The sequence below is a fragment of the Gymnoscopelus braueri genome (genome assembly GCF_963280865.1).
Source record: "Gymnoscopelus braueri genome assembly, chromosome: 11".
Taxonomy (NCBI): Eukaryota; Metazoa; Chordata; class Actinopteri; order Myctophiformes; family Myctophidae; genus Gymnoscopelus; species Gymnoscopelus braueri.
In genome coordinates, this window is record NC_137613.1 from 16360204 (window position 1) to 16373294 (window position 13091).

A 13091-nucleotide genomic window follows, 5' to 3' on the forward strand; every position below is an offset into this window, starting at 1 on the left:
ACTGTACTGTACTACTAGAAACACCATGAGATATACTATAGAGCTACACTATAAGTATAAATACGGTACTGTACTACTATAAACACCATGAGATATACTATGGAGCTGGAGCTACACCGTAAGTATAAATACTGTACTGTACTAGAAAGACCATGAGAGATACCATGGAGCTACACTATAAGTATAAATAAATACTGTACTGTACTACTAGAAACACCATGAGAGATACCATGGAGCTGGAGCTACACCGTAAGTATAACTACTGTACTGTACTACTAGAAAGACCATGAGAGATACTATGGAGCTACACTGTAAGTATCTACCACACACTGCTTTGGAGACACTGGATGGAGACATCCAGTAAATTCTGGAAGATTGAAGATCCTGAGGTTGACAGAGACTCATAAAATGCTGTGTAAAATGCAGTGGTTAAGATAGATCTGATACGTTTTCCCTGTGCAACTGGTTGCTTCAGTGTATGGATGAGTTTTTTTTAACAACAATGTTACAAAGACAAATTCCTGTACTGTACATCTCCTGTTCTTGGTGAACACATGTATTCCAATATCCTTATCAACCATCAATGTTATGGTGTTTCTAAATATCTACACCAAAACTAACCATATGTTTCAAATGAATATTGCCATCATGCCGATTTAGAAATGTATGAAATTGTGTGACAATCAAATTAACTGTATGAGAATAGCCAATAACTTATACTGAAGCTGGTTGGATAAACCTATTAATGTAAAATTACTGAATTGCTATGAACTATAATATGAACTTAATGTGTACTTATTTTGTTTGTACCATATAAAGTGTCATTGCTACCACTGTGTTTATAGATGGGGCTAGGGTGGAATAATGAATAAAACCAGAGCTGCATTTAGACTTTCAAAAGTTCCTAAAAGGCTAATTTGAATTACTTCCTGTCAAACGCAAACGTACTGCGTAATGACATAGGCAGACCCGTATGAATAAATATGAATCTTGATTTCATTCACCTGTGTGATTAAAATGTGCAAAAAAAAGCCATTTCACCAGGAACGCAAGATACGGGCTTGTAAAGTAATACTTGATATCTTGGCAATAAATTGTGTTTAACAAAAAAGAAAAACGCGATTTTGTATAATACCTAATGTATATAAATGATTGATAATTAAAAAACAGGTCAATTTCCGTTTTCCATTCATGTAGATGAAAGGCTGATATTGAAAAACAAGCTAATTTTCGATTTTGGGACTTTAGAACGGATATCAACTGAACGCTGCATACACGGATTTACAAGGGTGCTGTATCAGGCGTGAAAACAGAGACCACCAAACCACATGGGAGAAAAAGGCTTTATTTCCCCTTTTCATCTAAAAAACAAGAAACCTTTACTAAAGTATGAAAACAGTCCAAGTCCTTGTATTGTGAAGGGTTGAGGTGTAGTAGCCTGGTAAACCCTCCCTCCAGAAATCTCATTTGTAATTTATTCCTTCCTGAAATCAAATGGAAATGAGATTTTCCGGAGGGAGGGGCTTTACCAGGCTAGAGGTGTGAGGAGGATGGTGATTGAAGGCTGCTCCATTCCAGCTCTTTGGCTCCATGGACAGCTCCACACCTACTCAGCTGCCTTCCATTCATCTCATTAGGCCATCTTCTCAAGAGCAGAGCAGAGATACCCTCAGTGTGTGTGTGGCAGCTGGAGAGAGAAGAGCTGTTTGTGGGGAGACAGCCTTGAGCTAAAACTTTATTCAGGCCGAACAGCGGCCCAGCAGCCTAGTTAGTTTAAGTTTGGTTAGGACAGTAGCTCCAGAGTTTGTGAACCACACTACACTACTCCTTTCACCAAACCTTCCTGTTGCCTTCTTGTTACAGTATTTGTCAATCATTTTGTCTCTTGGAAAACCGCAATAAACAAAATCTGGATTGGTTGTTTAATTCAGAGTACAAACATGCTCTGTGTTAATTTAACACTAAATGCTATGACACAATTTGTACAAAACTCTTTCTCCTCTTTTCAGTTGGAAATGTCAACCAACAGAACAATTTGGGCTGTTAGAACATTCCATGTCATTCACCCAAATGCTACAAGCATTCTCCACAATGACTTTGAATTAATTAGTAAAATCCTACGCATTGAACAGCTTCAGATTATCTCCCCTGCATACTTGGTATAACATCCACACTTAAACTTATCAGACATCATATATTTAAAAAGAAAACATGGAATGTCATTAATGCCTCTACCTAAGTTCAGCTGAACAAAAGATGATATTCTATTCTACTACCAGAAACTTATAAGTGTGTTGACAAATACTCCCAGTTATGAAACAGACTGTAGGTGAAGTTAGGAATCACCCCTCCTCACATTATGTGGAAGAAAGAGTGCATGTATCAAAGCAATAGAATGGCTGCACAACTGTATTATGAGTCATGGTCCTAGCACAGAATGTGTGTGTGTGTGTGTGTGTGTGCGCGCGCAAGCGTCCACAGCTAATCTCGCAAACCACTTCACACTGTTCTCCATGCTGGCAGCAGGCCAAGGAACTCAATCCACACATATTTTGTAAATATAGTTTTTTTGTGAATATTGTTCAGGTTTTGTCATCATCATGAGGGGGGTGTAGGTCCTCTGACATTGTGTTGTACACAAATCCATAACCTTCTCCTTGGTTTTAGCGTTCAAGCAGAGGTAGCTCAGTGACAGCTCTGTCACCTCCTGCAGGTCGGCCTTCTGGTTGATGTTGGTCATCAGGCCTACCACCACAGTGTTGTAGGAGAACGTGACGATGGTAGACTCCCATGGCAACGAGGATGATGATGATGACAGCGAGAACCACCACAGTGATGATGATGAGGATGGTCGTGTTGTCTTTGGGTTCAACTGCAGCAATAAAATACATAAACCAGAAATGAAAGAGTGAGGAATTATCTTATAACAGGACATCCATCCATCCAACAATTCATTTATATTCTATATCTGACTGTATGTACATATCTGTGTATATCTGAGTCAGTCAGACTGTCTTTCTGTCTGTCTATTATTATTATGGTACACAGAAACGGTGCTAATTTGGTACAGCTGTTTTCAACTGTAATTATTTGGTATCTGAAATTCTTTAAGTACATTTTATTTGTGATATTGAAGCTGCAACACTACCGGACAATTGTCCTCTCCTCATCTAAACAATAATACAATATCTGTATTTCATGTGAATAAAAAACATTATCATAGTGAGGATGGATAAGCAGCATCAGTAACGATACCCATCCCTAGTTATTATGGACCAGATCACTGTGTTCAGTACAGTGAACTCACTCTAATGTAATCTATATTCAGTTCAGTTAATTATTTTTTTCTGATACTGGACATATATATTACATACATGTATTTAGTTTTAATAGTATGATCATGTGATCCAGCCAGTCATTGTCCTGGCTAGTGAATTCCTTTGATCTAACTTCTTTGGCAGCACATCCATTCCTCCTTTAGTCCTATAATAACAGTCTTACCCCAGTTGGTCTTGATCAGCTCTCGGTCCAGTGTGTACTTGAAGACCTCTTTGACCCCATAGAGCTCAAACACACACTCGTACTGCTTCCAGTCTTCATGTTTGACTGAGATCAGGTTCAGGTCAACGCTCATCTGGAAGGTTCCATCATGGTTGGGGAGCTCTCCATGGTCCCCGTTATCCTGGAGCTCCTCTCCATCTTTAGCCCAGAACATTATGACTCTGTCTGGGTAGAAACCTGTAGCGTGACACCTCACTGGAGAGGATGGAGTCTTCTGGAGGAAAGATACAGAGGGAAGCTCTGAGAGAGCGAGAGAGAGAGAGAGAGAGAGAGAGAGAGAGAGAGAGAGAGAGAGAGAGAGAGAGAGAGAGAGCGAGCGAGAGAGAGAGAGAGAGAGAGAGAGAGAGTAGTGGTTTGCATTTGAATGTGGATTTGCTGACTTTGATTTAGGAACTGTTGTATTTCATGACAATAAGAAAACATTTGAACAAATGAAATGAAAGAGAGATGGAGGAGAAAAAGTATAAATAGAGAGAGAATGAGAGGGTGGGGGTAAGAGACAGAGAGGCAGGAAAGAACAGAGATAAAAAGAGAGAGAAGGATAGATACAAAGACAGGGATAGAAGAGGAGAGAGACAGGAGAGAGACCAATAGAGAGACATGAAGAAACATAAAATGGAGGGGTGGGAGTCAGAGAAACAAAGAGACAGACGACTTGTCCCTTTCATGTTCATCTCTTCATTTTAAATACAACTCCATCACATCATGTTGTTGTACCTGTTCTCTGTAGAGTCTTCTTCCCATAGTTCACAAGCTTCTTCAGCTCTTCAATGCACTCACTGGTGTAGTAGTGCTTCATGTATGCTGTGTTAGCTCTGTTTTGATCCAATTTCTGTTTAGTGATGAAACCCTGTGGTTTAGGAGTGATCCATGTCTCTGTCTTCAGGTCCAATGAGATGAAGTCCTCTCCATCATAACCATACTGAATATAACCATCAATGTCTCCAGTCTCATCATCCCACTCACAACCAGACATGTACTGAACGATGTGGACACCTGAGAGACAGACAGACAGACAGACAGACAGACAGACAGACAGACAGACAGACAGACAGACAGACAGACAGACAGACAGACAGTGTCAGTGGTTGATATTCTGTCTTTACCACAGAGAACAACAGAATGTCCATATAAAACCACTGACATTAATGTATAGATGGAAGCTACGTGCACACCCCCCCCAACACACACACACACACACACACACACACACACACACACACACACACACACACACACACACACACACACACACACACACACACACACACACACACACACACACACACACACACACACACACACACACACACACACACACTGTGTGCCGGTCCTAAACCACAAATGCTCCACTCATGTTGTGTGTGTGTCCCCGCTCCCCGCTCCACTCCTCTTGTATGCTCTGTGTGTTAGTCACATCTTACTGATTGTTTTTCCAACAATGTGAATTAAATCATTTCAGCAGTATGAAGTGAAACATCAACATACCTCCAGTTTGGTTAAAGCGCTGCTTTACAATGTACATGTTGACCTTGGCGATCTGCTGGTGACCCACAGCTCTCCTAGTGTTCCTCTCCCAGTACTGTGGGTCATCTGTTGTGATCTGGTTCATCCAGTCCTGTTTGGGAACGTATCTCTGTGTGTTGCTGTCATAATACTCTGTCTGAACATCATCAACCATCACAACCATCACAAACTCTGGGAAGTTTGAGACTTCAGAGGATGTAGTGAAGAAGGCTTTCATGGAGTGAGTCACTGTGAAACAAAATGGAAATTTAACAGTTTAACGACTTAAAGGGATACTTCACTTTCCGCCGGGGGACACATTTAAAAAAAATATTAAAAATAAATGAAAAAAGTTATGGAAAATTCATGGCCCCCTCACGACACGCAGTGTCCTACTAATGTGTGAGGGGGCCATGAATTTTCCATAACTTTTTTCATTTATTTTTAATATTTTTTTTAAATGTGTCCCCGGCCCGAAAGTGAAGTACCCCTTTAACCCACTTGTACTTTATTGTATGATGAATAACGGAAATAGCTGATCTACAAGCTCACATGTCACATGTAAATCAGCTATTTTAGTTTTTTCCTTTTTAAGTTTTGCCAATATGACATGCCATGATGCCCAACATAGGGATGACAGGGGTAAAGTGGTTAACGTTATTGAATTACTATGTTTTTTATTCATTTAATTACAACAATACGTTTTAAGGTTTAATGTCTTTATATAGAAGAGAGAGCATCAAACACATTAGTTATGTTTTACTTTCTGTCTCTATGAACCAGTGGACAGTAACTAAGTAGCCTACATTTACTTGAGTACTGTACTTCTTCTTTTTTTGCAAGCTGATAATTTTCACGCTTCAAAAAGAAATATTGTTATTTTTGATGGTACTACATTTCATTTTCACCCAAACAAATATATTATGAATAAAACACATCATCAGCTATTTTCAATTTCAATACAGCAATGCATTGATAATAAAAAGAAAATGTACTTTGTAATTTGTGCTTGAGTATCTACTTGAGAATAATATACTTTGTCCACTACTAGACCACCACTGGTATGAACCCATCTGTCTGTCTGTCTGTCTGTCTGTCTGTCTGTCTGTCTGTCTGTCTGTCTGTCTGTCTGTCTGTCTGTCTGTCTGTCTGTCTGTCTGTCTGTCTGTCTGTCTGTCTGTCTGTCTGACTTCAGGTTTTCAATACACACTAATGGTAAAATGATCAGTTTAGTAAAGTGGAGCCAGATGGAATTGAACATGTTCACACACAGAATAATTTAGTAGAAAGCGCCCTCTAGTGGCCACTGTGAGTACAGTCATTTTTACAACGGAAGGGTTTTGGATTTGAAACATTATATTATCTACTGAGATTAAATATGTGAGTGTTTTAACAAAATACAATAAAAATCAAATCAAGTAGCCTATTAATAAAGTAGAACAATAGTCTGCCTTCAAGTTACTTGGTTATAAAAGTTTAAACGTAGGCTATGTATTATTAACCAGCATTAAGTTGTACAAAGCCAGGTCATTTCTCAGTGCTGTTAACCTACGCAGTAACAGAAGTAAATCACAATGCAATGAAAACCACAAGAATTTAATTGAAAGAATAGAAGCAAAGCAAGACTTTACCTGGAGAGACGACATGACAAAACATCCACAGTAAAATAAACTCTTTCATCTTGACAATGGTGTGAAGAATATAAAAGGCTGTTTCCTCACTGTAGTTGATACGAGTCTCTCAGTGACATGAAGAAGATGACGTCAGCGTCCAATTCTAGCCAATAGAAATGTAACAAATGCTGTTACATCATGTGTTGCTAGGAGGATTTCACCAACTGAGGTTAAAAGTGAAAGTAAACACAATATGAGACTTTATTATTTACAGTAAATGTCATTATTGCAGAGAGATTAATATATGAATCTATCAGCATTTATGAATGAGTTTACCTACAGATATCAACCTTTCATTTAACACACACACACACACACACACACACACACACACACACACACACACACACACACACACACACACACACACACACACACACACAAACACACACACGCACACACACACACACACACACACACACACACACACACACACACACACACACACACACACACACACACACACACAGACACACACACACACACACACACACACACACACACACACACACACACACACACACACACACACACACACACACACACACACACACACACACACACACACAGAGAGACCTCTGTATCTACCCTATTATTCTCTCTCTGCTTCTTGTCTCATATAAAGAAACAATCAATGTAATACGAAGGTCACTGACCACGTTCCTCTTGGTAAAGAAAGCTCTAGGACAGTGGTTCTCAAAATCTTTTCATGTCAAGGACCCCCAAAATAATATTTATTAATTAATTAACCCCATCTGAAAATATTTAGTGCCAGAGACCCCCATACAAGATTTATTGTTAAAATGTTTCAAAAATATTCCAAGTCTTTCACATTTTGTCTGGATTTTTTTGAAAACAGCAGATCGACAAGCTCACAATGCATCACATCGCGCTGCATTGTGAGCTTGTAGATCTGTTATTTTCAATTATCCGATGTGGTTAAACTGAATTTGATGATATATTAACAAATGTTGCTGTGGACCCCCTGGAACACCCTCAAGGACCCCTGGGAACCCCACTTTGAGAACCACTGCCCTATAGGGCATGAACAGCAGTAGCTGACCAATCAGTACAAGGCTAAAGTGTCATTGTGAGCAACCTTGCTTTGTCAGGAAGTCAACATGTCAAACTTGGATGAAAACTGTCTGCCAAGTGTGGTTGAAGTTTCACGTATCAATGCACTTTATTGCCCTATCAGCGAGGTTGATTAGCAGCCGTAACAGCGTGGCTGGTATTGTTTTCACCTTGTGAGTGTGTGTGTGGTGTTATATGACACATATTGTCAACGTGATAACGTCCCAACCATGAAAGATGCAGTCACTAAACTGTACAGGTGTTTAGTTCATAATGAAGGATGAGAAGATGGCTGTGATCCAAGCACATGCGTGCTTGAAGTATAGGATAAACAGATACTGCCTAGATAATACCTTTCATTTTCATTAGCATTGCTACAACATGTTAACACGCTTCTAGTGGACTTTTTTTTCTCCAGTAACCATAGTGCTGATTACTAAAGGGTTTTCAACAAAGGAAATGCACTATTTGTTCTAATTTACTGGCCATAATGTGTATGAATATTTAAGTATCAGTACAAACCTTATGTAAGAGCAATACTAGTCTAGTTCACACAAGGTACAAGCATGTTTGAGATGAGGAATGTCTCATTCATGTGGTTTGTGGATATAAAGATCTCTGTAACGTGCAGCTCATTGCACCATGGCTGTCTATACCAGTGGTTCAAACATTTTCAGATATTTTTTTTAAAACAATGTTACCAAGACAGATTTCTGTAATCTGTACACATCAATTTTATGGTGTTTCTAAATATCTATACAAAAACAAATCATATGTTTCAAATTAATATTGCCATCCTGACGTTTTACAAATGTATACAATTGTGTTGTTTAGAAAGTTCTCAGTGGCACAATGAATGAAACCGTAGCTGCATGAATAATGGTCTTTTATTTTTTTTATTTTTGTAAATAATGTCTCTCTACAACCAGGGAACAACTAGCAGAGTAAAGACAAGGGTGGAGGGGAGAAAGAGAAAGCGAGACAATATTGCTTGAATAGCCTGTCACATACAATGGTATCGTGAGCCGAAAACAGATCTACAATCTCAGATTGTCTATTTTTGGTGCTCAGCAAAGTATAAATCAGGCTTTTTAGAGTGAGGGACAGTTAAACAGGGTTGTGGGGTCACTGTGACAGTTGACAGCTGTATCAGGTGTGAAAACAGGAGACCACCACACCACATGGGAGAAAAAGGCTTTATTTCCCCTGTTCATCTAAAAAACAACAAACTTTTACTAAAGTATGAAAACAGTCCAAGTCCATGTATTGTGAAGGGTTGAGGTGTGAGGGTCTGATGAGGATGGTGATTGAAGGCTGCTCCATTCTAGCCTGGTAAACCCTCCCTCCGGAAATCTCATTTCCATCAAATGGAAATGAGATTTCCGGAGGGAGGGTTTACCAGGCTAGCTCCATTCCAGCTCGTTGGCTCCATGGACAGCTCCACATCTACTCAGCTGCCTTCCATTCATCTCATTAGGCCATCTTCTCAAGATCAGAGCAGAGCTGCCTCAGACTGTGTGTGTGGCAGCTGGAGAGAGAAGAGCTGTTTGTGGGGAGATAGCCTTGAGCTAAAACTTTGTTCAGTCCGGTAAGCCGAACAGCGGCCCGGCAGCCTAGTTATTTTAAGTTTGGTTAGGACAGTAGCTCCAGAGTTTGTAGTAGTAGTATTTTATTTTGATCTTAGCAGGATACATTCAATATATTCGACGTTTGTGAACCACACTACACTACTCCTTCCACCAAACCTTCCTGTTACAGTAACCACAATAAACTAAATCTGGATTGGTTGTTTAATTCAGAGTATAAACATGCTCTGTGTTAATTTAACACTAAATGCTATAACACAATTTGTACAACATTTTTCCTCCTTTCAGTTGGAAATGTCAACCAACAACAATTTGGGCTGTTAGAACATTCCATGTAATTCACCCACATTATTCTTAACTTTGGTCGACAAATGCTACAAGCATTCTCCATAATGACTTTGAATGAGTAAAATCCTACATATTTAACAGCTTCAGATTATCTTCCCTGCATTCTTGGTATAACATCCACACTTAACTCACAAATAAGTGTGTTGACAAATACTCCTAGTTATGAAACAGACTGTGAAGGTGAAGCTATAGGAATCACCCTTCCCCACATTAAGTGGAGAAAGAGTGGAATTATGAAAGCATTAGAATGGCTGCACAACTGTACTATGAGTCATGGTCCTGGCACAGAATACATATGTGTGTGTGCGTGTGCGTGTGCGTGTGTGTGTCCGCAGCTAATCTCGCAAACCACTTCACACTGTTCAACATACTGGCAGCAGGCCAAGGAACTCAATCCACACATATTTTGTAAATATAGTTTTTTTTGTGTGAATATTGTTCAGGTTTTGTCATCATCATGAGGGGAGTGTGGCATTGTGTACACAAATCCAAAACCTTCTCCTTGGTTTTAGCGTTCAAGCAGCGGTAGCTCAGTGACAGCTCTGTCACCTCCTGCAGGTAGGCCTTCTGGTTGATGTTGGTCATCAGGCCTACCACCACAGTGTTGTAGGAGAACTTGACGATGGTAGACTCCCATGGCAACGAGGATGATGATGATGATGACAGCGAGAACCACCACAGTGATGATGATGAGGATGGTCAGGTTGTCTTTGGGTTCAACTGCATCAATAAAATACATAAACCAGAAATGAAAGAGTGAGGAATTATCTACTATAACAGGACATCCATCCATCCATCCAACCATTCATTTATATTTTATATCTGACTGTATGTACATATCTGTGTATATCTGAGTCAGTCAGACTGTCTTTCTGTCTGTCTATTATTATTATGGATGGGTACACAGAAACGGTGCTAATTTGGTACTGTTTTCAAATGTAATTATTTGAAATTATCTGAAATTCTTTAAGTACATTTTATTTGTGATATTGAAGCTGCAACACTACCGGACAATTGTCCTCTCCTCATCTAAACAATAATAAAATATTTGTATTTCATTTAAAAAACATTATTATAGTGAGGAGAATGGATAAGTACCGGTATGGATAAGCAGCATCAGTAACGATACCCATCGCTAGTTATTATGGACCAGATCACTGTGTTCAGTACAGAGAACTCACTCTAATGTAGTCTATATTCAGTTCAGTTCATTTTTATTTTCTGATACTGGACATATATTACATATTACATACATTTATTTAGTTTTAATAGTATGATCATGTGATCCAGCCAGAATTCCTTAGATCTAACTTCTTTGGCAGCACATCCATTCCTCCTTTAGTCCTATAATAACAGTCTTACCCCAGTTGGTCTTGATCAGCTCTCGGTCCAGTGTGTACTTGAAGACCTCTTTGACCCCATAGAGCTCAAACACACACTCGTACTGCTTCCAGTCTTCATGTTTGACTGAGGTCAGGTTCAGGTCAACGCTCATCTGGAAGGTTCCATCATGGTTGGGGAGCTCTCCATGGTCACCGTTATCCTGGAGCTCCTCTCCATCTTTAGCCCAGAACATTATGACTCTGCCTGGGTAGAAACCTGTAGCGTGACACCTCACTGGAGAGGATGGAGTCTTCTGGAGGAAAGATACAGAGGGAAGCTCTGAGAGAGAGAGAGAGAGAGAGAGAGAGAGAGAGAGAGAGAGAGAGAGAGAGAGAGAGAGAGAGAGAGAGAGAGAGAGAGAGAGAGAGAGAGAGAGAGAGAGAGAGAGAGAGAGAGAGAGAGAGAGAGAGAGTGGATTTGTTGACTTTGTTTTAGGAACTGTTGTATTTCATGACAATAAGAAAACATTTGAACAAATGAAATGAAAGAGAGATGGAGGAGAAAAAGTATAAATAGAGTGAATGAGAGGGTGGGGGTAAGAGACAGAGAGGCAGGAAAGAACATAGAGAAAAAGAGAGAGAAGGATAGATACAAATACAGGGATAGAAGAGGAGAGAGACAGGAGAGAGACCAAAAGAGAGACATGAAGAAACATAAAATGGAGGTGTGGGAGACAGAGAGACAAAGAGACAGACGACTTGTCCCTTTCATGTTCATCTCTTCATTTTAAGTACAACTCCATCACATCATGTTGTTGTACCTGTTCTCTGTAGAGTCTTCTTCCCATAGTTCACACACTTCTTCAGGAGTTCAATGCACACACTGGTGTAGTAGTGCTTCAGGTATGCTGTCCAAGCTTTGTTTTGATCCAATTTCTGTTTAGAGATGAAACCCTGTGGTTTAGGAGTGATCCATGTCTCTGTCTTCAGGTCAAATGAGATGAAGTCCTCTCCATCATAACCATACTGTTGAAAACCATCAATGTCTCCAGTCTCATCATCCCACTCACAACCACACATCTGCTGGAGGATGTGGACACCTGAGAGACAGACAGACAGACAGACAGACAGACAGACAGACAGACAGACAGACAGACAGACAGACAGACAGACAGACAGACAGACAGACAGACAGACAGACAGACAGACAGGTTGATATTCTGTCTTTACCACAGTGAACAACAGAATGTCCATATAAAACCACTGACATTAATGTATGGATGGAAGCTACGTGCACCCCCCCAACACACACACACACACACACACAAACACACACACACACACACACACACACACACACACACACACACACACACACACACACACAAACCACAAATGCTCCACTCATGTTGTGTCCCCCCCCCCCCCCCGCTCCCCGCTCCACTCCTCTTGTATGCTCTGTGTGTTAGTCACATCTTACTGATTGTTTTTCCAACAATGTGAATTAAATCATTTCAGCAGTATGAAGTGAAACATCAACATACCTCCAGTCTGGTTAAAGCGCTGCTTTACAACGTCCATGTTGTTCTTGTTGATCTGCTGGAGACCCACAGCTCTCCTAGTTTCCCTCTCCCAGTACTGTGGGTCATCTGTTGTGATCTGGTTCATCCAGTCCTGTTTGGGAACATGTCTCTGTGTGTTTCTGTCATAATACTCTGTCTGAACATCATCAACCATCAGAACTATCACAAACTCTGGGAAGTTTGGTACTTCAGAGGATGTAGTGAAGAAGTTTTTCAGGGAGTGAGTCACTGTGAAACAAAATATAAATTTAACAGTTTAACGACTTAAGCCACTTGTACTTTATTGTATGATGAATAACGGAAATAGCTGATCTACAAGCTCACATGTCACATGTCACATGTAAATCAGCTATTTTAGTTTTTTCCTTTTTACGTTTTGCCAATGACATGCCATGATGCCCAACATAGGGATGACAGGGCTAAAGTGGTTAACGTTAT

At 40.0% G+C, this 13091-nt stretch overlaps 1 protein-coding gene and 1 pseudogene across 2 annotated transcripts in view; one reads left to right on the top strand and one right to left on the bottom strand.

Annotated features, from left to right (window-relative positions):
- The window catches only part of LOC308094829 (uncharacterized protein), a 31141-nt gene extending 24326 nt beyond the window's left edge, over positions 1 to 6815 (bottom strand). Inside the window, 5 exon segments of the mRNA XM_080441655.1 lie at positions 2669 to 2872; positions 3502 to 3801; positions 4279 to 4557; positions 5050 to 5316; positions 6699 to 6815. Of these exon segments, the coding sequence (XP_080297781.1) occupies positions 2669 to 2872; positions 3502 to 3801; positions 4279 to 4557; positions 5050 to 5316; positions 6699 to 6747 (1099 nt within the window). The 5' untranslated portion in view covers positions 6748 to 6815.
- LOC308094827 overlaps positions 1 to 13091 on the top strand; it is a 71685-nt pseudogene that overhangs the window by 38384 nt on the left and 20210 nt on the right. The window lies entirely within an intron of this gene.